Source organism: Nomascus leucogenys, chromosome 8 (genome assembly GCF_006542625.1).
Source record: "Nomascus leucogenys isolate Asia chromosome 8, Asia_NLE_v1, whole genome shotgun sequence".
In the NCBI taxonomy this organism is placed as follows: Eukaryota; Metazoa; Chordata; class Mammalia; order Primates; family Hylobatidae; genus Nomascus; species Nomascus leucogenys.
The window spans coordinates 64,106,528-64,129,462 of record NC_044388.1 but is presented as its reverse complement, the minus strand read 5'-3'; the positions used below and the strand labels follow the sequence as shown (position 1 = coordinate 64,129,462).

The 22,935-nt window shown below is 43.7% G+C and overlaps 1 protein-coding gene across 1 annotated transcript in view; it reads left to right on the top strand.

The window, feature by feature from the left end:
- The first annotated feature begins 16,899 nt into the window (after positions 1 to 16,899).
- Positions 16,900 to 22,935, top strand: part of DTNBP1 (dystrobrevin binding protein 1) — a 145,030-nt gene continuing 138,994 nt past the window's right edge. Inside the window, exon 1 of the mRNA XM_003263537.2 lies at positions 16,900 to 17,141. Coding sequence (XP_003263585.1) covers positions 17,086 to 17,141 — 56 coding nt within the window. The 5' untranslated portion in view covers positions 16,900 to 17,085. The remainder of the gene's footprint in view (positions 17,142 to 22,935) is intronic.

Below are 22,935 nucleotides of genomic sequence, written 5' to 3'. Positions count from 1 at the left end.
TCTCAACATGTGTGAGTCTGTCTTCCATCCAGCATCTGTTCCAGACATCTATTGCTGCATAACGAACTATGCCGAAACTAAGTGTCTTAAAATGATGATGATTATCTCTAGTGGTTTCATGCTTGACTGAGCTCAGCCAACCAGTTCTCACTTGGGGTCTCTCCTGTGACTGCAGTAAGATGGCATCTGAGGCTAGAGTCATCTAAAAGCTCAGCTGCAATCCGCCTCAGATGGGATGGATGGAAGAGCAGATGGTTGGCCACCTCCCTCTCTCTCTCTCTCTCTCTCCATGTGGTCTTTCTGTGTGACTGGTTTAGGCTTCCTCCTAGTATGGCGGTCTCAGACTTCTTCCTCAGAGTGAGCTTTTCAAGAGACTCAGATAGAAACCACCAGGCTCCTTATAAAGTAGCTTCAGAAGTTACACAGGCATCACTTTTGCAAGTTAAAAGGCAAGCCAAAGGGCCAGCCCAGATTCAACAGGAGGAGACTGCACCAGGGGGTGAAAACTGGGGTACACAGTTGATTGGGGGACCACCTTTGGACATCACCTATCACATAGCCAACTCAACTCACCCCAAAACATTTTCTCTTCATTTTGGAAACTTAGAAATGTTTGGTTATACTTTATAGTTAGTTTTGCTGAAGAATCGAGAGCCTGGGTCAAGAGGGTAATCTCCTATTGTAAGCTAACAAAGTTCAGTATGAAAACATCCATTCTCTTCCTTCTTGAAAAGCGGTGTAGCACTAACATCAGACTGCTTGATTTTGACTCTTGACTTCACCCTACAGTCTTTTTGAACATGAGCTGGTTTTGTCATCTCTCTGGTTCCTCAGCTGCAAAATAGGATGGACATTATTCATAGGGCTGCTAAAGACAAAATGAGATGATTTCCATAAAAACGCAGATACTGCCTAGTACATAGTATGTGCTCAATAAGTGTTATAATTTTTTTTTTTTTTTTTTTTTTTTTTTTATTATACTTTAGGTTTTAGGGTACATGTGCACAATGTGCAGTTTTTACATATGTATCATGTGCATGTTGATTTCCTGCACCATTAATCGTCATTTAGCATTAGGTGTATTCTAATGCTGTCCCTCCCCCTCCCCCCCCACAACAGTCCCGAGTGTGATGTTCCCTTCTGTGTCCATGATTCTCATTGTTCAATTCCACTATGAGTGAGAACATGCGGTGTTTGTTTTTTGTCCTTGCATAGTTTACTGAGAATGATGTTTCCAGTTCATCCATGTCCCTACAAAGGACACGAACTCATCATTTTTTATGCTGCATAGTATTCCATGGTGTATATGTGCCACATTTTCTTAATCCAGTCTATCGTTGTTGGACATTTTGGTTGGTTCCAACTCTTTGCTATTGTGAATAGTGCCGCAATAAACATACGTGTGCATGTGTCTTTATAGCAGCATGATTTATAGTCCTTTGGGTATATACCCAGTAATGGGATGGCTGGGTCAAATGGTATTTCTAGTTCGAGATCCCTGAGGAATCGCCACCCTGACTTCCACAATGGTTGAACTAGTTTACAGTCCCACCAACAGTGTAAAAGTGTTCCTATTTCTCCACATCCTCTCCAGCACCTGTTGTTTCCTGATTTTTTAATGATGGCCATTCTAACTGGTGTGAGATGGTATCTCATTGTGGTTTTGATTTGCATTTCTCTGATGGCCAGTGATGATGAGCATTTCTTCATGTGTTTTCTGGCTGCATAAATGTCTTCTTTTGAGAAGTGTCTGTTCATGTCCTCTGCCCACTTTTTGATGGGGTTGTTTGTTTTTTTCTTGTAAATTTGTTTGAGTTCGTTATAGATTCTGGATATTAGCCCTTTGTCAGATGAGTAGGTTGCAAAAATTTTCTCCCATTCTGTAGGTTGCCTGTTCATTCTGATGATAGTTTCTTTTGCTGTGCAGAAGCTCTTTAGTTTAATGAGATCCCATTTGTCGATTTTGGCTTTTGTTGCCATTGCTTTTGGTGTTTTAGACATGAAGTCCTTGCCCACGCCTATGTCCTGAATGGTATTGCCTAGGTTTTCTTGTAGGATTTTAATGGTTTTAGGTCTAACATATAAGTCTTTAATCCATCTTGAATTAATTTTGTATAAGGTGTAAGGAAGGGATCCAGTTGCAGCTTTCTACATATGGCTAGCCAGTTTTCCCAGCACCATTTATTAAATAGGGAATCCTTTCCCCATTTCTTGTTTTTGTCAGGTTTGTCAAAGATCAGATAGTTGTAGCTATGCGGCATCATTTCTGAGGGCTCTGTTCTGTTCCATTGATCTATGTCTCTGTTGTGGTACCAGTACCATGCTGTTTGGTTACTGTAGCCTTGTAGTATAGTTTAAAGTCAGGTAGCGTGATGCCTCAGCTTTTTCTTTTGCTTAGATTGACTTGGCGATGCGGGCTCTTTTTCGTTCCATATGAACTTTAAAGTATTTTTCCATTCTGTGAGAAAGTCATTGTAGCTGATGGGATGGCATTGAATCTATAAATTACTTGGCCTAAATGAAAAAAAGAAAAAAAATGAAAAATTCCATGCTCATGGTGAAAATCAATATCGTGAAAATGGCCATACTGCCCAAGGTGTTATAATTTTTGAATGTAGATGCTTGGTCTACTCATCAAGAGAATTTTGCCTGTAACTGCAAAAAGATACTCCCGTCAGGAAACACCTTAACCTCACCCAGGGATTCTAGGCAGTTGACACTAGTTTCAAAATATATAGGTAATGTAATTAGTAATGCGAATATACTGAATAAATGGCAGGCTTCTAGCAAGCATGTTTATGGACAGAGGCTAATGAAACTTGCACTTACTTAGATTTGTAGCATCTCTAAACAATTTTGTCTTCTGCTTCATTGGGAAATGATGCAAAGCAGCATCCTACTCAGGCTGAAGTTTTTCAGTTCATTTTATTACACTGTTAGGAATTCAACCAATGACAGATTTATTTGGGTGAACAAGTATAACCAAGCTTTGCAGACAAATACAATAAAATCTGCTAAGTAAATTCTGGGGAAACATGGCTGGCTAGAAATGAGTGGAATGTGGGGAGAGTGGTTTCTAAGATTGGGGGGAGCAGATGGAAGATCCCAACCTCATCATTCACAGGGATAAGGCAAACCACACTCCACTGAGGGTCCAACAAACCTTTAGAAATCAAACAAGAAAAACAACAGATCATTCCAAGGGCTTCCTAGGTTTGGCTTTGGGGTTGGAGTATTGAGATAGGACTTGGGGTAGGAGTGAGGTCCCTCAGTGGAATAAGAAGTGTGTCATTCTTTTTGAGATCTTGTCTCTAAGTTCAAGTACAAATAGAGTAACAGAGGAAGTTGAAGACTGTATCAGTTAGTGTTATTTGTATCAAGCAATGGAAACCAATTCTGGCTACCTTCAACAAGAAGGAATTCTTTGGGAAGGATATGGGGCACAGAAGGATAGAAAAAAAAAAAAGATGGACTCAAAAAAGACAGGCCCAGGCATCTCTGGAAGTTCCCAGTGGCAGGAATGACCAAACGGTCTTGTCTGGACATCTCCACTAGATTTTCAGTCTTTGCATCATTCAGTTCAAGGACGAAAATAGCAATTACCCTAGTCGTTTGCCTAACCATTGACTACAGAAAGAATTAGCACCATGATTGAAAATCCCACTGTAATATAATCCAATGGGAGAGAGGTAATTCCTCCAAATGAGTGCTCAGCCCAAAGACAGTTAAAGGGTGATGGACTACTGAAAGCAACATACATCTGTGACATAAGTCAGTATCAACATGCAAGAACATTAACCCCAGTGGTGAAATGGAGCATCTTGCCTCTGTGGCAGAAATCATCAGGCATGTGGATGGTAGTATGCTGCTGTATTGCCTGATAAACCAGAAGTGAGCTTGCTTTGCCCAAGAAGGTAAGAGGCAGTTGAGACAGAGGGGCAATTATAGTCTGAGACAACTCTTGGGAATAATAGATTTATTGTTATCTTGTAGCCCATTTGAATCCTCCAAACTCCTATAGCCAGGCCATATCTCAAACACAGAAGCACCCTTTTACAAAGACCTAAGCACTTATAGAAAGGAAAAGGCTACTAGAAAATCAAATGTTAGTTTGAACTAATCAATTCTGTTTGGTTTCTTGTTAGTCTCAGTAAGGCAACAGAGTTTGAATAAGGAAATGAAGGAAGCTGATGATTTGGGAACTCTAGAGAAGTCAGGGCTGACCCAGGGGAAGTGCAAGAGCGTAGGACAAAGTGCAAGCGCCCCTGGAGTGGAGGAAAACAATTAAAGCAGACCTTGGCTCTAGTAAAGGGGAGGAGCACTTTCTTCTCAGTCTCTCCAGTAAGGACACGGTCCCCAACTTCTAGGCCTAGAATTCAGGATCCTATGGTCATTCAGCCACATTAGGGGTGAAACAGCCTTCTAAAGAAGAGGGCTTGCTACTGAATCACCATTTATAACTTTGTTGCTTGGGGAAAAATGCATCTTGGGTCCCTAAACCCTGACAAGAAACTTTGGAGCCCAACTTTTTGATAGATTGTGCACTGTGCAAAATGCATCATTTATACTCTGTGATCCTGCTGGTTGGATTTATTCTGAGCAATCTGGCTTGGGGAGTTCCATCATCAAGCCAAGATTCATCTTACACACATGTAATTCAGTTAAGCCCTTAATGATGCCCAGTGGCTTTTATCATGTCTGTCTCTGTGTCTTTATTTAGTCTGACTGATTTACTAACTGACTGGCTCCAATCCCATGTCTCTGTGGGGTACAGATAAACAAGGGTTTAACCAGGGCTCATAAACAAACCCAAGGATACCTTACCCTCTCCTGGGGGCAATGAGCGACTGGCAGCTCCTCTGAGGTTTTCCTATCAGAAGGCTGTCTGCTGGTCAAGGGCACCTCAGTAACTACAGGCTAAGGGGGTAAGAGAGGGGTCAGATTACCCAGGTCAGGAAACTGCAGATGGGAGTGGGAGAGGGAGTCACCTCGGGACTCTCTGCAGAGGCTATCACAGGCCCAGTTAGGCAAAATTTCTTTCTGTTTTCCGCAGTGTGTCCTCTCTCTGCCTGCCACACCAAGAGAAGCTAAAACCAGAAGAGGGAAGAAGAACAAAAGTGAAAGCACAGGCCAGTTCTACTGTAGTCCTCCTATCCATAGAGGGTCCAGAGAGCCTAGGTCAGTCCTGAGCCTCTGAAGGGAAGGAGACCAGGCTGGAGCTTTAAATCAAACTGGACTCCGTGTGTGCATGTGTGTGAGCACATTTGTAAAACTATAACATGATGACTTTTCAATGTAAAAAATGGAACTGCATGTCCCCTCCTGTGAATTTATCTTATTGCTGTCTCTATTAATATAGCAAAACTATAAAAAGTGAGATTATAGCCTGATGGTATCTTGATCTTAAATCATCTATATGGCTAATCATGAGGTTAAGGACTGTTAGAAAACCAAGATGACTATTGGAATTTAAGCCCAAAATTATTCCAGCTTTGCGGATTGAGTTTTTTTTTTTTTTTTTTGAGACACAGCCTCGCTCTCGTCGCCCAGATTGGAATGCAACGGCGCGATCTCAGCTCACTGCAACCTCTGCCTCCCGGGTTCAAGCCATTATCCTGCCTCAACCTCTCAAGTAGCTGGGATTACAGGCACCTGCCACCACGCCCGGCTAATTTTTGTATTTTTAGTAGAGGCGGGGTTTCACCATGTTGGCCAGGCTGGCCTCAGACCCCTGACCTCAGATGATACACCCACCTCGGCCTCCCAAAGTGCTGGGATTGCAGGAGTGAGCCATCGCGCCTGGCCAGATTAAGAATTTTTCAAATGTCCGCTTTATGGCATTAATCTTTTTGTACCTCACTTTTCCTTAATGGCAAACGATGTAGATTTTAAAAACAAAGTAAAAATGAAAAGTTATTTTTGGCAGCTGGCATCTATGTACCCAATGTGCAGCAGCTATAGTCTCAGCTGTGAAATGAGAGGATTAATTCATCTCTACGTGGCATTCTAGCTCTGAACTCTAAGAAACTTAATGCCACTAAGAAGCATGGCAGTTTCCCAAATGCCGACCTCCAGGCTAAGAGAGCAAATGTACCATGGGGTCACCATCTGGTATTATAGTGACTTACTTGAGTTTGTGTGTTGTTTAATGACTAATTGGCTACTAACAGTGGAGTTCTCTGGATTCATTTATTCTAGTCAAATGAACACATAAGCTAAAGTTCACAACTAAGAACTTGCCATTCATTTACCATCTGGAAATGAAAAGCTTAATTTTACTGCTGGGCAAAATGGAAGACAAAGAACTCAAATATCAGTAGGTCGCAGTAAACTAAGTTAAAAAAAAATCCACATTGCCATGACCTCATTAAGTTTAAATACAAAGACGTGAATACCAATGCAGAGAATTGTATTGCAACCCACTTCTTTCTACTTCTTTAAATAATTTGTGATGTGAATGTGTGTGTCTGTGTGTTTAGATTTTGTGAGAAATGAACAAAAGACTTTGGTGTGTTATTTTAAATTGCTAGAACTTAAAGTTTCATTTCAACAGGATATATGTAGCATAAACCATTGTAGCTTTGCATTTACACTAAAAGTTGGTAAGGCACATTGTATTGGGTTTGTTGACAGGAAGCCTATAATTTTATTTTCCAAAAGATTTGTGCAAGGTCAAATTTCCAAAGGAAAATTGACCAATTTTCCAGAAAATTTTAAAGGGTAATTAGCGCTCCACTGAGGTTTTTCTATCTAGTGTTCATTAATGTAGATGAATCCTAGTTAGGAAGACTGGGGAGGTGTCTGGATGCAGCCCCGCAGGGTGGATGTGAAGGCAAGCAGAAGGAGAGCAAGGGGAATTGACTGGCATTTACCATCAGTGGGTTTCCGATACTCGAAACCACCGCTGACGCTAATCCTCACTTTGATTCCCATTTCAGCCCCTAGCTATTTTTAGGGCAAAGAACTTGAGATTTTATATGAGAGGTTGAATGTAGTGATGGATGTGAAATAGGGAGTTAATGGAAACTCTCTTCCCTCTCAGAATGCATCATCAGGTTTGGGTGAAATGCATTTGCCTCAAATGCAAAAAGAACATAAAGAAATGACAGTGAGGAGGGAAAGAGGGACCAGTTTGAAAGCTGGATCTCTGACCTTTAGCTGAATATCATTTGGCCTGTGGCACAAACACCCAGATTTGATTTGATTTAGGGCTGCAGTCATGAAAATGCAATAAAGTATTACAAACATAGTGGCAATATTCTATATTAAAAGATGAAGACAGGATGGTTTATGGTTCCTTATGAACAGACAAGGCATTTTAAGAAGAGAAAATAGCATGACCCATGCTTCCTAGACTGTACCCTGCTGGAGTATGGGCAAGATGGCATGGGGACAGTAACACATTTCTGACTTGCCACTCCTCCACGGCTAACCTCCAAGATGCAATCTATCCTGTTTCACCAGCTGACAGACGGGCAGTGCCTTAGTTCTCTGGTTTGAGGAAGTGAGGCTGGGTGAGGATTTGGGGGTGATGTCTATGACTAAATGAGAAGCAGCGTATTCAGATTTGGCCAACAGGGTGGACAGATTTCCCAGCCAGAGCCCCTCTCCTCTTCACATTCACAGCCAGGGCTGCTCACCCTCCACGCACCCATGTCTCTGATTCCTGTGCACCCTGGGAAGCCTCTTGCTTCCATGAAGGGGAGTCCGCTGCCCACCTCCCCCTCAGTCTCCACAGCAGGATTCCAACCAAGGGCCATGTAACCCTCTCCCAACTCTCTTCCAGGAGGCAGAGCACCTGGCTTGGGTGCCTGGCATGGGTATCGCCCACTCTTGCCTTGCTCTGGTGGACACTTTTTCTTCTCTGTCTCCCCTCCCCCAGGGTCTTGCCAGTCTGTGAGGGAGGCGATGCCCTGGCTAACCTGCCTAAAGGCTTGAGGGGCTGAACTGGCTCAGCTGACTTGACTTTCACATAACCAGGTGGCATTTGCCGAGAGCTGGCTTTGGAGGCTGCCCCGATGCCCAAACCTCACCACAGCGGTTGCAGGCACCTTCCAGGAGTTTATGCTGAGATACTTACATTTCTGAAGGCTATCCCAGCAATGGACCCCCTTTGATGACTCTTTCTTCCAAAGCAAAGACAAGGTGAGTCACTCTTCATCTGGGCAGTCACAGACATATTTATTAATTTTTGTTTGAGACAGGGTCTCGCTGTGTTGCCCAGGCTAGATCGTGTGTGGCATGATCATGGCTCATTGCAGCCTCGATGTCCCTGGCTCATGCAATTGTCCCACCTCAGCCTCCCAAGTAGCTGGAACTACAGGCACATGCCACCACACCCAGCAGATCACAGCCATATTGAAAACACTAATCACCTTCTGGATATTGTCTCACCTCTAGATCAGAAGCTCTTCAGTACCTTATTGGTATGTGTCTTACAGTACTTTATTTCCTAATCTGTAAAAGGGGATAAATGATATGTGCAAAGTGCTTAGAATCCTGTTTGGCACTATGGAGGTCTCAGTAAATAATAGCCATCATCATTAGTATAGGAATAATTTAAGACAATATTAATACCATTACTATGTCAGCATCTAGCAGAGTACCCAGCACAGGTGGGGCCTTAACAATGTGGTTTTGTTGAGTAGATGACACTGCAGAAAATCATAAGGAGAAAAGCCTTGCCTGACAGAGGGATGAATAATAGGGAGCAATGGGAAATCAGGAGATGTGGTGTGCACCTGTGTTCTCCCCTGCCCTATTCCCCGTCGTGCTCTGCTTCACGGCCTCGTGTTTTCGTTTCACTGCAGCCTCCAGGTGGAACAAGGGGGTAGGAGGAAGGATTAGCATCCTGCTCTTAGATACTGTTTCACCTTTGACATTTCCACTATTTTCAAAAGTTGATGTTTTATTAAAAGTCCTCCATTGATCAGCTAATTCCCCCTCAATGCCATGCTTCCTCCCTAGGTACCAGTGGGTGGTGAGTGGTGCTAATTTGGGTTGCATGAGGAAAGTAATCAGACTCATTTCAAGAACAGAATTCTGGTATCAGAGGACTAGACTATTCAGTATATGCCACAAGCTCCTCATTGGCATAAAAAATGGCTTATTAAGACAACAGGTATATCTGTTCACTTCTATTTGTGTATAAACAGAGACAATACATAGAAGCAAAGGAACCCAATATTTCTGTACATAAGAACTAGTTTACTTCCCTCCTTCCCTTGTTGAGATTCTCAGCAGATCACAAAGGCAATGTTTGAAAACTTACCATTTATTTTGTCTAAACCTCTGAATTGAAGCAACACAAGTGAAAACATTACCAGGTAACACACTGAATACATTATCTCGAATTTAGCCATTATAGGTTTATTCACCCCCTTGCAAGTTTGCAGAAACAGCCCCTCAGAGTTCCCTTCTAAGGGAGAAAAAAGGCCAAAAGCACTTCTTGCCCATGTTTTGTACAGTTTGACCCTGCAACCCTGGTCACAGTAGACTTGGCCAGGGAGTGGTACTTGGCATACAGGCAGACATGCACAGCATGAGGTAGCCTGGTACAGGATTTTGCTTATGTGAGGCATTCTGGGGTAGAAGGGGACGGTGAAAGCATGCAGAGCCTTCTTCTGGTCGCCCAGGGAGAGTCGTAGTTGGTAGCAGTGGCAGAAACCAAGAGACTTGGAGAGAGGAGTTGTTAAGCTGAAGCTATGAGGTGGCCAATGTTATATGGGAAAGCAGAGAGTAGAAAGAAGAAAAAGTAGAAGCAGGGAGAGTCAGAAAGATACATGGGACTGGAGGAGTCACTTGGAGAGGAAACAAGACAGTTTCTCTGAAATGACAGCTACCAGAGCTCCTGTTAGGACACTAGAGGGTTTGTTGTTTCCCCAATGGTATAGAGGAGAAGAAATAGCTTTCCTTCCCATCTCAGGTTCATGGCTGGGGACCCTATAACAAAAAGATGAACAAGGGCAAAGCATACAAATTTATTAAGTTTAATGTGACAAGTGAGCCTTCGTAAGGAAATGAAGACCCAAAAGAACAGGTAATCTTGTGTATTTTTATGCTTAGGTTTGTTGAAAAATGGACAGTCATGGAGAAGTTTGCTAGGAGGACACAAAGGTATGGCTTAGTGGTAATAAACGAAGGGAAACTTAGCAAGACTTGTTTGTTCAGATTCTTCTTGGCATCTTTTAGTCTTTGGCTCTTTTCTTCCAGGTATAAGGAGGGTACCTTTCACATGGGGTACTGCTCATGTGACCTGCCACAGGGGAAGGCTGGGAAATCCTTTCTGGGGTTTTAGGACCTGCTTCAGGGAAGAAGGGGACATGTGTCAGATAAAACCTGCTTCTGTGGTTTTCTCAAATGCCCAGGGTACCATATTTTGGGGTAGCATGTTCTGAACCCCATCACTGGCAACAAGAGTCTTCCAGGTCCAGAAGGCCTGGCTAAGTCTCCAGACACAGTTGGTTCTTGGATTTCCTCTCTTTGCTGAGTACGTATTTTTGAAAAAACAAAACAAAACGAAAAAAAACAACAACAAAACACAACCCCTGGGGAAGACTGAGCCCATCTCAGCTACTGCCTTGCTTATCCAGGCCTGGTTTAGCTTTCTCCTCTGCCCCTGCCTCACACTGTTGCCTTCAGAACCAGCCAGCAGAAGTGGAGGCTGCAAGGGCTTGGGTACAACGAAGTGATGGGGCTAGTGCCTGTTTGAATGAGCTGGGAAAGGTGAGGACAAACTACAGCCTTGACTCCTGAAGTTCATGGATTCTGAAGTCATCGTTGCCTTCCATGTAGGGCAGCTTAAGTCTCTCTGCTTAGCACAGTGGTTCCCAGCCCTGCCTGCAAGTTAGAATCACCAGGGAAGCTTTTAAACCGCATAAAGGAGGAGACATCACCTCAGACTAGTTAAACCAGATGCTCTGGGGGTCTGAGGCCAGGCACTGGTATTTCTAAAATGCTCCCCATGTGATTTGAAGGTGCAGCCAGGCTTGAGAACTATCACTTAACTGCAATTATAATCATCAATTATTTTAACTACTAATGATCAATTATTACGGCTCCCCCACCAGCACGTATTGACCTGATAGTTAGCTATAAGTAATCATTGTCTCAAACTTTTTTTTTTTTTGGCCACTAATCCTTATTAAAGAGTTTCAGTTTGTTATTAAGTTTTCCCACACAAAGATATTTCTACGGCATAGTGGTTCAGAAGATGTGATTTCTGAGAATTATTCTCTCTAGGGGAACCATCTATTTGTAAGAGTACAGGACCTGGTTTCCTTTACTCATGTGGAGTCCCTACACTTTGATGAATGGAGTCACTTGGTTGTTTATGGATGTTTTATAGACCATATAGATCCAACCATAGATTAACAAAAAATAAAAGTTTTCCTCCTCTAACACATCTTTATAGATCATATAGATCTAAACATATATTAACAAAAAATAAACGTTTTCCTCCTTTAATGCCACGGTGTAGTGCCATCTTTTTTCATCTGAGCAAAAAGAAAAGGTTAGGTGCCCAGTCATTTTATGACAGTGCGATACAATTTTGGAACACAAATAGATGCACCCGAGATCCTTTTACTGTTCTTTCCGTTCAGCTCAGGTAAAATACTCATTTCCAACCTCGCTGTCACTCCCGACAGTGTTTGCCATCTAGACCTATTATTATAGCTTCTGCCTTCCGACCTTGATATCCTCTAACTACCCCTTCTCTCCTGTTCTTCAGCTGCGTTCTAATCTTTACTCTCTGAGGTTGGAATTCCCCTCCTCCACCTCCCTGATTTCTGTCTCTGCTTTTCTTTTCAAAATGCCATGCTGATATCACCTTTCCAGCTTTATCTAGCTTACCTCATTCTTAAAAATACTCATTGCATCACGAGAAACATTTACAGCTTTTATGTGGATTCTTCTGTAACCATTAAACTCTTAAAAATTAAAGATATCAAAAATATTTACATGTTGGCTTTTAAAAGAAATCACAAATAATAACAACACACTGTAAATATCTTTACAAATCTAAGTCAGGTCCCTGCAAAGCAACTAACCATAGTGCGTTTCCAATTACTCTAAAGGAGCTCTGCCAATGAAATGGTATGAACTTTTCTGGGTTCTACAGCCCCTTCTTTTTTTTTTCCCCTTACCTTTTTTTTTTTTAATTATACTTTAAGTTTTAGGGTACATGTGCACAACGTGTAGGTTTGTTACATATGTATACATGTGCCAAGTTGGTGTGCCGCACCCATTAACTCGTCATTTAACATTAGGTATATCTCCTAATGCTATCCCTCCCCGCTCTCCCCACCCCACAACAGGCCCCGGTGTGTGATGTTCCCCTTCCTGTGTCCATGTGTTCTCATTGTTCAAATCCCACCTATGAGTGGGTGTTTGGTTTTTTGTCCTTGCGATAGTTTGCTGAGAATGATGGTTTCCAGCTTCATCCATGTCCCTACAAAGGACATGAACTCATCATTTTTTATGGCTGCATAGTATTCCATGGTGTATATGTGCCACATTTTCCTAATCCAGTCTATCATTGTTGGACATTTGGGTTGGTTCCAAGTCTTTGCTATTGTGAATGTTGCCACAATAAACATATGTGTGCATATGTCTTTATAGCAGCATGGTTTATAATCCTTTGGGTATATACCCAGTAATGAGATGGCTGGGCCAAATGGTATTTCTAGTTCTAGATCCCTGAGGAATCGCCACACTGACTTCCACAATGGTTGAACTAGTTTACGGTCCCACCAACAGTGTAAAAGTGTTCCTATTTCTCCACATCCTCTCCAGCACCTGTTGTTTCCTGACTTTTTAATGATCGCCATTCTAACTGGTGTGAGATGGTATCTCATTGTGGTTTTGATTTGCATTTCTCTGATGGCCAGTGATGATGAGCATTTTTTCATGTGTCTTTTGGCTGCATAAATGTCTTCTTTTGAGAAGTGTCTGTTCATATCCTTCGCCCACTTGTTGATGGGGTTGTTTTTTTCTTGTAAATTTGTTTGAGTTCACTGTAGATTCTGGAAATTATTCCTTTGTCAGATGAGTAGATTGCAAAAATTTTCTCCCATTCTGTAGGTTGCCTGTTCACTCTGATGGTAGTTTCTTTTGTACAGCCCCTTCTTTAATAGCATCTTCCTCTTTGGTTCTAGTTCCACCAAATCCTCATTTATCACTTTGTCTCCAGTAAGAATCTGTTGAGACAGGAAATCCCCTTTCCCCAACGAGTAGGGCTTCTCAAATGTTAACATGAATAAAAATCACCTGGGGGGTCTTAATAAAACTCAGTTTCTGATTCAGTAGGGCTGGCTGGGGCCTACGATTCTACCTTTGCAGGAAGCTCCCAGACGATGCGGCTGCTGCTGGTCAGGGAAGCACTATTTCAGGAAACTTCTTAGCAGCTTTGGTGCTCACCCCAAACGTTGTATCATCAAAGCTTTCCCTGGGCGCAACTAATATGCTCTCAAAAAATCAACTCTGCTGGGCGCGGTGGCTCATGCCTGTAATCCCAGCATTTTGGGAGGCCAAGGCAGGTGGATCACTTGAGGTCAGGAGTTCAAGACCAGCCTGGCCAACATAGTGACACCCTGTCTCTACTAAAAATACAAAAATTAGCTGGGCTTGATGGCGGAAGCCTGTAATCCCAGCTACCCAGGAGGCTGAGGCAGGAGAATCACTTGAACCCAGGAGGCAGAGGCTGCAGTGAGCCAAGATTGAACCACTACACTCCAGCCTAGGTGACAGAGGGAGACTCCGTCTTAAAACAAAACAAACAAAAAAACCCCAAACAAACAACAATCAACTCTCAACCAATTCCTGAATTAAGATTAGGTCAATAGCTTCCATACTGATGTTGGTTCTCAAACTGTACTTAAAAGCTTTGTTTTTTTTTTCATTTTGCCAATCCATCTTCCTGGTTTCTGGCTGATTACTGTTACTTACGTAAACACGACATGTCACGTGCTTCAACTCTTAGTCCTTAATCATTCCTCCTGAGCAACTCATGTACAACAGTAGTTATTTCCTAATTTTTTAAATATTTACTTTTTTAAATCATAAATTATCTTTTTATTAGCACTTTTAAAACTTTCACTGTTTTTGAATTTAATAGACATGATGGGATTAAGAATGTTCAGAAAGCACCTCAAACACAAACATGCCATAGACTAATAAACAATGCATTGGTCAAGACAGAAATGATCAGGCACAACCAGTAAAGCTATTTTTTAGTGACAGGCAAGAGTCTTTTTTGAGTGGATTTGGTGCTTTGTTGGAATGTATGAAACTTAGTAAATGGAAAGCTTATGTGTAGAGTTTAATTGAATAAAAGAAAAAAATTTAGTATTTCCCAGTACTTGTGGTTTTCAAATCTACTAGATACTAAGGGACCTGTCTCTGTAGATTTGATCATTTGATCACTTGCTTTGTACCAGGCACTGTTTCTGAGAGGTAGAAGAAGGCTCGATAAACAGCACTGCTCTTTCTTACTTGTCTGAGCAAATTGAGAAATAAAACAATAGTGTCAGCATAAAGAGGCCAAAACATCACTTTTATTTCTAGGAAGACTGATGGAACACATGGCTTATATTCATGGGCAAGCAGAACTTCTAGTACCCAGTCACAAAAAGCACTGGGTTGCCCTTCAAGCCTGTCCTTAGGCAGCAGAATGAATGCTGTTTGTTGGAAGTTTTCACTCAACAAAAAGAAAAGAGGATGAGACCAAGCTCCTTACTTCCTAGCTCACTAATCATCGTAGTCACCTCTTCCCCACCAGGAAAGGCCGGGTACTTCTTTATGTTAGCTGAAGAGCTCCCTTCCCGTGGAAGAAAACATCTAGAGTGGGGAAGAGGTGATCCCCCAGCTACAAGCTAAGTCCTTTATCTTACATAACTCCTGCAACAAAACAACATTTACTGGGTGTCTGTTACATGCCATTCACTGTTTTCAATGCTGGGGATGCAAAGCTTAGTAAGACAGACAGAGCAGTTTACATCAGGGCCTGTACTTGTGCTACCCACCTCACTGGCCTCATCCAATCCCAGCCCTAACAGATCCTGTGTATTTAAAATTTTGATATCTTGTTCATCACAGATTTTTTTTCATTAATTTTGAATTTTTAAAATATCGTATTAAAATATTATCTTGATTACTGAGCTTTTTGGCTCCCGTAAATTTTGTACCTGAGGTGAATGCCTTATTTGTCTTGGTTTTAAAATATGTTTGTAAACAACTAATTAATAAATAACAAATAATTATTGAATAAATTTTCTAATGTGTACTAAGTTGAGAAACGGGCTACGTGATAGGAAGTGATTGGGTGTGTAACTTGAATGGTAAGTAAAACCTATCTAATGTGATGCTATTTAGGATGTGACCCTTATGTTATAAGGAGCCAGACAAGGGACAGTTTGGAGAAAATTTTGTGAAAACACCACAGGTGGAAATAAACCTGGAATTTTCAAAGAACACACCAAAAAAGAAAAAAGGCTATTATGTCTTAATTGTCAAGGACATGATAGGTGACTAGTAATCAATTTGGATACAGTGCTAGAAAAGGTTCAAACTTTAGGGCTTTTTAAGGGGGTAAGTAGTTTGAATTTTATTCCAAGTGCCCAGGAGGCAATTGGAAGATTTTAAGCAGGGGAGCAACGTGATCCGATTGATCTTTTAAATAACTCTTTCTGGCTGCTGTGTCAAGGATGATTATAGGGGTGTGCATGGCAAAAGAGTAGAATCTGGAAGAACTGTCTGTGTTCCTACTGAAAGAGGATGGTGCCTTCGACCAGGATAAATATAGTGAAGATATAGAAAGAGAAGCAGGTTCCAGAAATACTTCAGGAGTAGAGTTGATTGGATTTGATAAGTTAATATGGGGAATGAGGAAAAGAGGGGAACCAGAGGTGATTTCAAGTGTCTTACCTTGAGCAACTTGGTGGATGGTGGTGTCATTTACTGAAATGGAAAATACAGGATGAGCAGATTAAAGGTGAAGGCGCAATGAATGAAATTTTCAGTTTTGTGTATGTTGGTCTGAGATGCCTTTTGGATACATGTTGTATACATGCTTATATGAGTAAGGAACTAGTATGAATTGACGGAGAGGGAGGAAGGACAGGGCAGAGGATAGAGCTGTGGAAGTCATCGGTTCCTTGACAGAATTTACAGCATGGTAATAGATAGTCTCACCTATGGAACCACACATCTGGAGAAGGGCTGGGGAGGCTGGGCATGTAGCCTTCGGAGTGGCTACTAAAATAGGAGAAGGGGTGGAGGGGAAGGGAGAGAGGAAGTATGGAGTGCTTCGCAAGAGAAGAATGGGTTTTAAGGATGGGATGATAAACTGCATTGAGAGCCACTGAGAGGTGGAGAAAAAATCAGGGCAGAGAAGTAATCAAAGGCACCAGCAACATGGAAGTCACTGGTGACTCGCGAAAGGCGATCACCTTTGGTGTGTAGGGCACAAAAGCCTGAGGGGGTAAAGAGAGAGTGGAAAGTAGGAATGTCGAGACAGTCGACTATTATTGCCATTTTATGAATGAAGAAACCGAGGCTCAATATTTGACTATCTCATCCAAGGTGAAAGCCAGTGGGGTCAGATCCTGAACCTAGAATCCATGCAATGATTTGTGCACATTGCCTATGCAAGAGATCGATCCAATTCTCTTCCAAACCGTAAAAGCCAACATTTCCCTCAAAGGGGGCTTCGAGTTAAAAAATCCTTTCACGATGCCGCTTCCATTTTAAAGAAAAAAAAAAACAAAAACAAGAAGGCCTGGTGCGGGATAGGGATGAGCGGAGGAGCTACTGGCCCTCTCGGTCGGGGGAAGACCCGCCCCTTTTCCGCAGCCCGAGCCCGGCGCAGTCCACTGCGGCTGCGCGAGCCTGGCGCGCGCGCGCGCGAGGGGCGGGAACGCGGAAGGGGCTGGGGCTGTGGCGCGGGGGCCAGGACCGGACCGGGAGCGGGGCCGGTAGTGGGAGTGCGGGGCGCGCGGTGACAGCGCGGGGTTGGCGGCGTGGGACTCAGGGGGCGACAGAAGCAGCAGCAGCCCGAGGCCTGAGGAGAGGAGACCGGCGGCGGCAATGCTGGAGACCCTTCGCGAGCGGCTGCTGAGCGTGCAGCAGGATTTCACCTCCGGGTGGGTATACGGTGGGCGACGAAAAGGGACCTGAGGGGGCCGGGCCGCCGCCTAGGATGCCTCTGCCTCGCTCCCTTCCCCGCGCCGCGGTCCAGGGTCCGTCCCGTCCCGCACCTCCCCGCCCCGCCCAGCCGAGGAAAGTAACGAACTTCCCGGCGTCCTCGCGTCGGGCGGCGCAAAGTAACTTAGGTCCCTGCGGGCCGCCTGTGACGCGCACCCCCAGGACCGGGAGGCGCTCGGCGGCGCAGCGGAGCGCCCGGGGGGTGTGGGACCCTGCGGTCCCTTCCCGGCAGCATCAGCTGGGCCCTGGATGGGAGTCATGTGAGAAGCCAGCGCGCCTCACAGCTTCCGCCCCCCGGCACAGTGGCCTGCACCCCTCGGCCCAGCAGACACCTGCTCGTGCGCACCTGGAACTGGGCCAGCCACCTTCCCCGGGTCGGATCGCACAGCGCAGCAGCCTGCACCCTCCGGCCCCAGCCTTCTGCGCCGCGGCTCGGCTTTCACGCCCGGCTCGCCGGCCTAACCCTTGGCAAGGCTGGCCGCCCCTCCCCGTTAGCGTTCTTTCTCTACCTTTGCCGTGAGCTCAGCGCCTCGGCGAAGGAACTCCTAAGCAGGAGAAGCGACAGAACTCTAGGAATGCTTTTAATACCCAGCGGTTCCCAAACTTTGCTTAGAAACACCCGGGAACCTTTCAGAGTTCTGATGCCCAGGTCTCACCCCATACCTGTTAACCAGAGTGCCTGGAGACGGCGTTTTAAAGATCCCCAGGGGATTCCAATGGGCACCAACGCCTGGGACCCACAGGCCGAGACTCTGGCGCCAGATTGCCTAGGCATTCTGGCTCGACCACTAACCCAAACGTAGTTACTCAGCTGCCTGGCCTCAATGTACTGTTTCCGCTACTGTAAAATGGGGATAATGATGGTACTTAAAAAGTTATTACAAGGATTAATGAATTAACGTGTAAAACACGAAGTAAGCATTATGTCAGTATTGTTACTTAGTGCTTAACTCGTTTTAATTTTTCCATCCCTTTAAAGTGAAAAAGATCTGTCTTTGAAAAGGATCTTTCAGCGTTAGCTTACAAATCCTGTTGGAGGATGCACTGAATGTGAGAGCATTTCCACTCATACTGTTTTAAATTTCTCCCCCCCCACCGCCCCCTTTTTTTTTTTGAGATGGATTCTTGCTCTGTCGCCCAGACTGGAGCGCAGTGGCGTGATCTCGGCTCACTGCAGCCGCCGCCTCCGGGATTCAAGCGATTCTCCTGCCTCCACCTCCTGAGTAGCTGGGACTACAGGCGCCCGCCACCACGCCCGGCTAATTTTTTTTTTTTTTTTTTTTTTTTTTTAGTAGAGACGGGTTTCACCATATTGGCCAGGCTGGTCTCGAACTCCTGAGCTTGTGATCCGCCCACCTCGGCCTCCCAAAGTGCTGGAATTACAGGCCTGAGCCACCGTGTCTGGCCGACACCCACCCCCCCCCCTTTTTTTTTTTAAAGTGACAAGGTCTCGCTCTGCCGCCAGGCTGGAGCGCAGCAGCGCTATCATAACTCACTGCAGCCTCCAACTCCTGGGTGCAAGCGATGCTCCCTCCTAGGCTTCCTGAAGTGGTGGGATTATAGGTATCAGTCACTGCACCCAGCCTCGTTTTAAATTTCTAATGAGAAAGATATTAGCCAAACTTTTATCTTATTGGACAAAAATGTTAATACTATTTGCACATTGGGCATTGAATAACAAACTTTCAAACGCTTGAGCACTTACCACGCGTCAATCATTTTTGTTAGTTTGCTGTTTAGAAAGTTATTGATGCTCAGAGTCATTCACTGATGGGTGTGCTTGCGTGCTTGCATTTTGTTCTCCCTATTTAGGAAAAGTACCTTCTTTTCAGAGTATAAATTATTGTATTGAAAACCTTTTGGTGTGATGCTGAACTGGCCCATTTGTAGCATGAGAGTGGCCATTATTCTCCTGTTAGTACTTCGTGGAATTCCTTGATGGCATAACAGCCCATCTTGTAGTTACTATAACTCTGTAGGTCACATGGTTGCCTCAGAAGCATTCATGCTCCTGACCTTTGTAAGAAGGCATTTTACCCAGGAATGTAGATTCTGGGCTGGGCTCTGGACTGCCGGGGCACAAACCATCCTGGGAGATCAGGGTAACCCTAAACGTTTAGAGTTTAATTAAGGAGAGACATGCCAAAGGGATCTGGTTAGAACCCCTTGGAAACTGACTTGACTTCTTAAAGATGCCGTAGTCTGGGGCCATTTTGGATCTAGACATCCTGAGAGGGCTTCCTTAGGTCCTTTGTTGGCTTTCTCCTGTACAGGTCACTTTCAGCTGACAAACCACTGGACTGTCAGTGTGTGCCATTAGCCTGTCACCTGGTGGAGAAACAACTCATCTCCAAGTGATGTCAGTCTCGCAGTAGACCCGGACCTCTAGTGCCTGATATTCACTTTCTTCAGGTCCTCAATTTCCTGCACCTAATCTGTTCGATTAAACTTTCCCATATTCAGCTTGAGATCTACCTACTTTACATAACTGAATATTTTTGCCTTGAGGAGAAAAGACAACAGTAAACACAGCACACATGTGTTTATTATATGTTGGTAATGTGGAATTCAAAGATGAAAGAGACATGAGCTGCATCACTGAAAAAGAAACGCATTACATAAATGCAATGCTGATATCATGGCTAATAAAATTAACACTACTTCCTTGATATTATCAATTATGCAGTCCATAATCAGACTTCTTTTGTTCTTAGAAATGACCTTTTACAGTTGGTTTGTTCAAATCCAGATCAGATAAGTTTCACACATTAAATTTGTTTAAAAACCAATTTTTAAAACAGATGACTGTCAAAGAGCCACATGGGGAAACTATTGAATCTTCCAACAATTTTGTTGTCCCAGCTACTTGGGAGGCTGAGGCAGGAGGATCCCTTGAGCCCAGGAGTTCAAGACCAGCCTGGGCAACACAAAGAAACCCCATCTTTTGGCTGGGTATGGTGGCTCACGCCTGTAATCCCAGCACTTTGGGAGGCCAAAGCGGGCAGATCATGAGGTCAGGAGTTCAAGACCAGCCTGGCCAATGTGGTGAAACCCCATCTCTACTAAAAAATACAAAAATTAGCTGGCCATGGTGTTGCACGTCTGTAATCCCAGCTACTTGGGAGGCTGAGGCAGAAGAATCTCTTGAATGCAGGAGGTGGAGGTTGCAGTGAGCCGAGATCGCACCACCGCACTCCAGACTGGGCGATAGAGCAAGACTCCATCTCAAAAAAAAAAAAAGAAACCTCATCTCTTAAAAAAGAAAGAAAAAATGAAAAAAACATGGCCCTGGCCACCCAGAGCTATCACATTGGACCTGGCGTTTCTGTAGAACACTTGGTGGCAGAGCAAGTGTGTGTGTGGAAGCCAGAGCAGCTGCCTTCTAAAATAGTTGGAAACACCAGGTGTGCTGGTTGCCCCAGGGACTGAATGGAAGGCCTCAGGCATTTCTGGGCTCCTTCAGTGCGGCCAGTGCAGCTCCCGCTGTCACCCAGAGCAGCATCCTCTCTTCAGAGCTTCTCTGATCATTTTCACTTTCTGAAAACTCATATGAAGGCCCCAACTCTAGACAAATTTACTTTTTTTTCATTTTTAGTAAAATAGGACGATTCCTTATCAGTCTCAGAATGTCACTTTGGTGGTGAAACCGTGTCCAATGAGAATGAATTTCTACATTCCATTCAAACTTAGAAACTAAGTGCAGCTAAAGACCATTCTTTAAGGGCAGTGTAAAGATTACTGGTGGTTTGGGAGGGAACTCTAGGTTGTCCATGGACTTATGGCCTTTTTTGTAAATTTTTATGTGTAGTAACAATTATGTCAACATTGAGAAAAACTAGTGATTACATCACATTCTTTCTGCCTTAATTTGGTGGTGGGCCAGCCGAAGGCCACAGACTGAAGAGGATTGGTTCTGAGCCTCACTCAAAGATCTTTTCCCTTCACCTAAAGTGAGTTGTGATTTGATTTAACTGAATCAGAATTCTTGGAGCCTTTTGGAGAGGTCACATAAAATATCCATTTTTACAGAGATTGGCTTGAGCTCTGGGGGAGACTTTTGGACATACCAAAGTAGATACTTCGAAGCCACTCTGGTCTTTGACTTTTACGTTTTGAGCTGTTATGACCAAAGGCCTCAGGATTGAGGTATTTATTTAGGCATGCAAACCCTTCAGGGAACTGAAAATCAGATTTACTGACGGGTTTATAGCTGCCTGTCACAGGCTGGTGTTTCCTGTTTGTGATGCACTGGGTTCCTGTGGTTAGGGATAAAAAACCTGCTATTGTTGCAGCTAGAGGGTGTTTCCCCCTCAAAGCCCTCACTGCCCCTGCCGCCCACCTCCACCCCTGCCCAGTGTCCTCATTCTGTCTTCTTCCGTCCTTGTAGTATCTACCAAAACCTGCACAAAGGGGGTTGGAGCCAGTCATCTAAATTACAATGTGGTCGAATGGCGAAGTGTTGCTTGAAATGTTGACTTTTCCAGGATTAATCATCTTCTTAAAGAGAAAATAATCTCAATATTCAACTTGATTTAATAAATATCTACTGAGTTCCTATTAAGTGCCAGTGCCAGACATTAGACGAGGCACTCAAAGTGTCCTTTTTCATAGAAGCTTAGAAAAGATTTGAGAGCCCATATGCTCAGTTTAGGCTAGTCTTTCCTAAACAATGTCTGTATATTGGGCCAGATCCTGTGGGTACAAAGGTGACTAAAACAGTCTCTGCCCACTAGATGCCCTAGACTGGTGCTGATGTAAAGCAAAGCAGAATGAGCAGAATGTTAAAGATGCAAATAGTGTGGTATGTGAGTCCGAGGAAAGAGTCATTAGGATGCATTTACAGAAGGCTTCAAAGAGGAAGGGGTTTCTAAAACTAGGCCTTGAAGAATGAGGAGAAATTGCGATAGATTTGGATAAGCACATTTCAGAGATGGAAGCAGTCCTGGGAGATGAAGCTGGAAAGGAAGTTTAGTGCCTAATAATAGAATATCTTCAATGCTTTGCTTAATTAATTTGTCAAATATTTATTGAGTGCTTACTGTGTGGCAGGCACTATTTTAGGTACTGGGGATATAGCAGAGAACAAACCAGATAACAAGTAAGATCCTTACTCTCGTTCTAGTAGCAGAATATCTAGAATATCTAGAAGGCCATAAGTTTTGTGGCTAAAACTCAGGCTAAGGAGAAGATGGCCTATCTGTATTTCTGGAAAAATATTTCTGTATTTCTGGAAGAATAACTTGAGAGGCCGTGTGATAGGAAGATTGGGGATGGGGTAGAGGTAGATTATTTAAGAGGCTGTAATGAAGGTCCAGATGAGAGAGGCTAAGGCAGTGCTGATAGTTTAAAGGAGGGCATGGATGTGTTAGGCACTGGTCGGATTAGACAGCAGTGGGAGATGAAAGAGGTGCAGAAATTGAGAATGTGAATTTGGAAGTATCTTAGATAAATGGTGTCATATACCAACATTAAAGAATTTAAGAATAGGTTTGAGAGAGAAGGAACAGTTAACGGTGAATTTGTGATGAGCTAGCTGCTTGACAGCTGAGAAGCAATTGGAACTTTCTGTTGCACTCAGGTGAGAGGTGAGAACTTGAAGCCATGTATTTGGGACTTAGGTTAAAGGCATTAGGATGTAGATAGTGTAAATTCATCTTTCTTTCCTGAATCTGTGCAGCTTTTCCGTGAATTTCTTAGGCTTTGGACCTTAGGTCATGCACTTTTAAGTGTGAC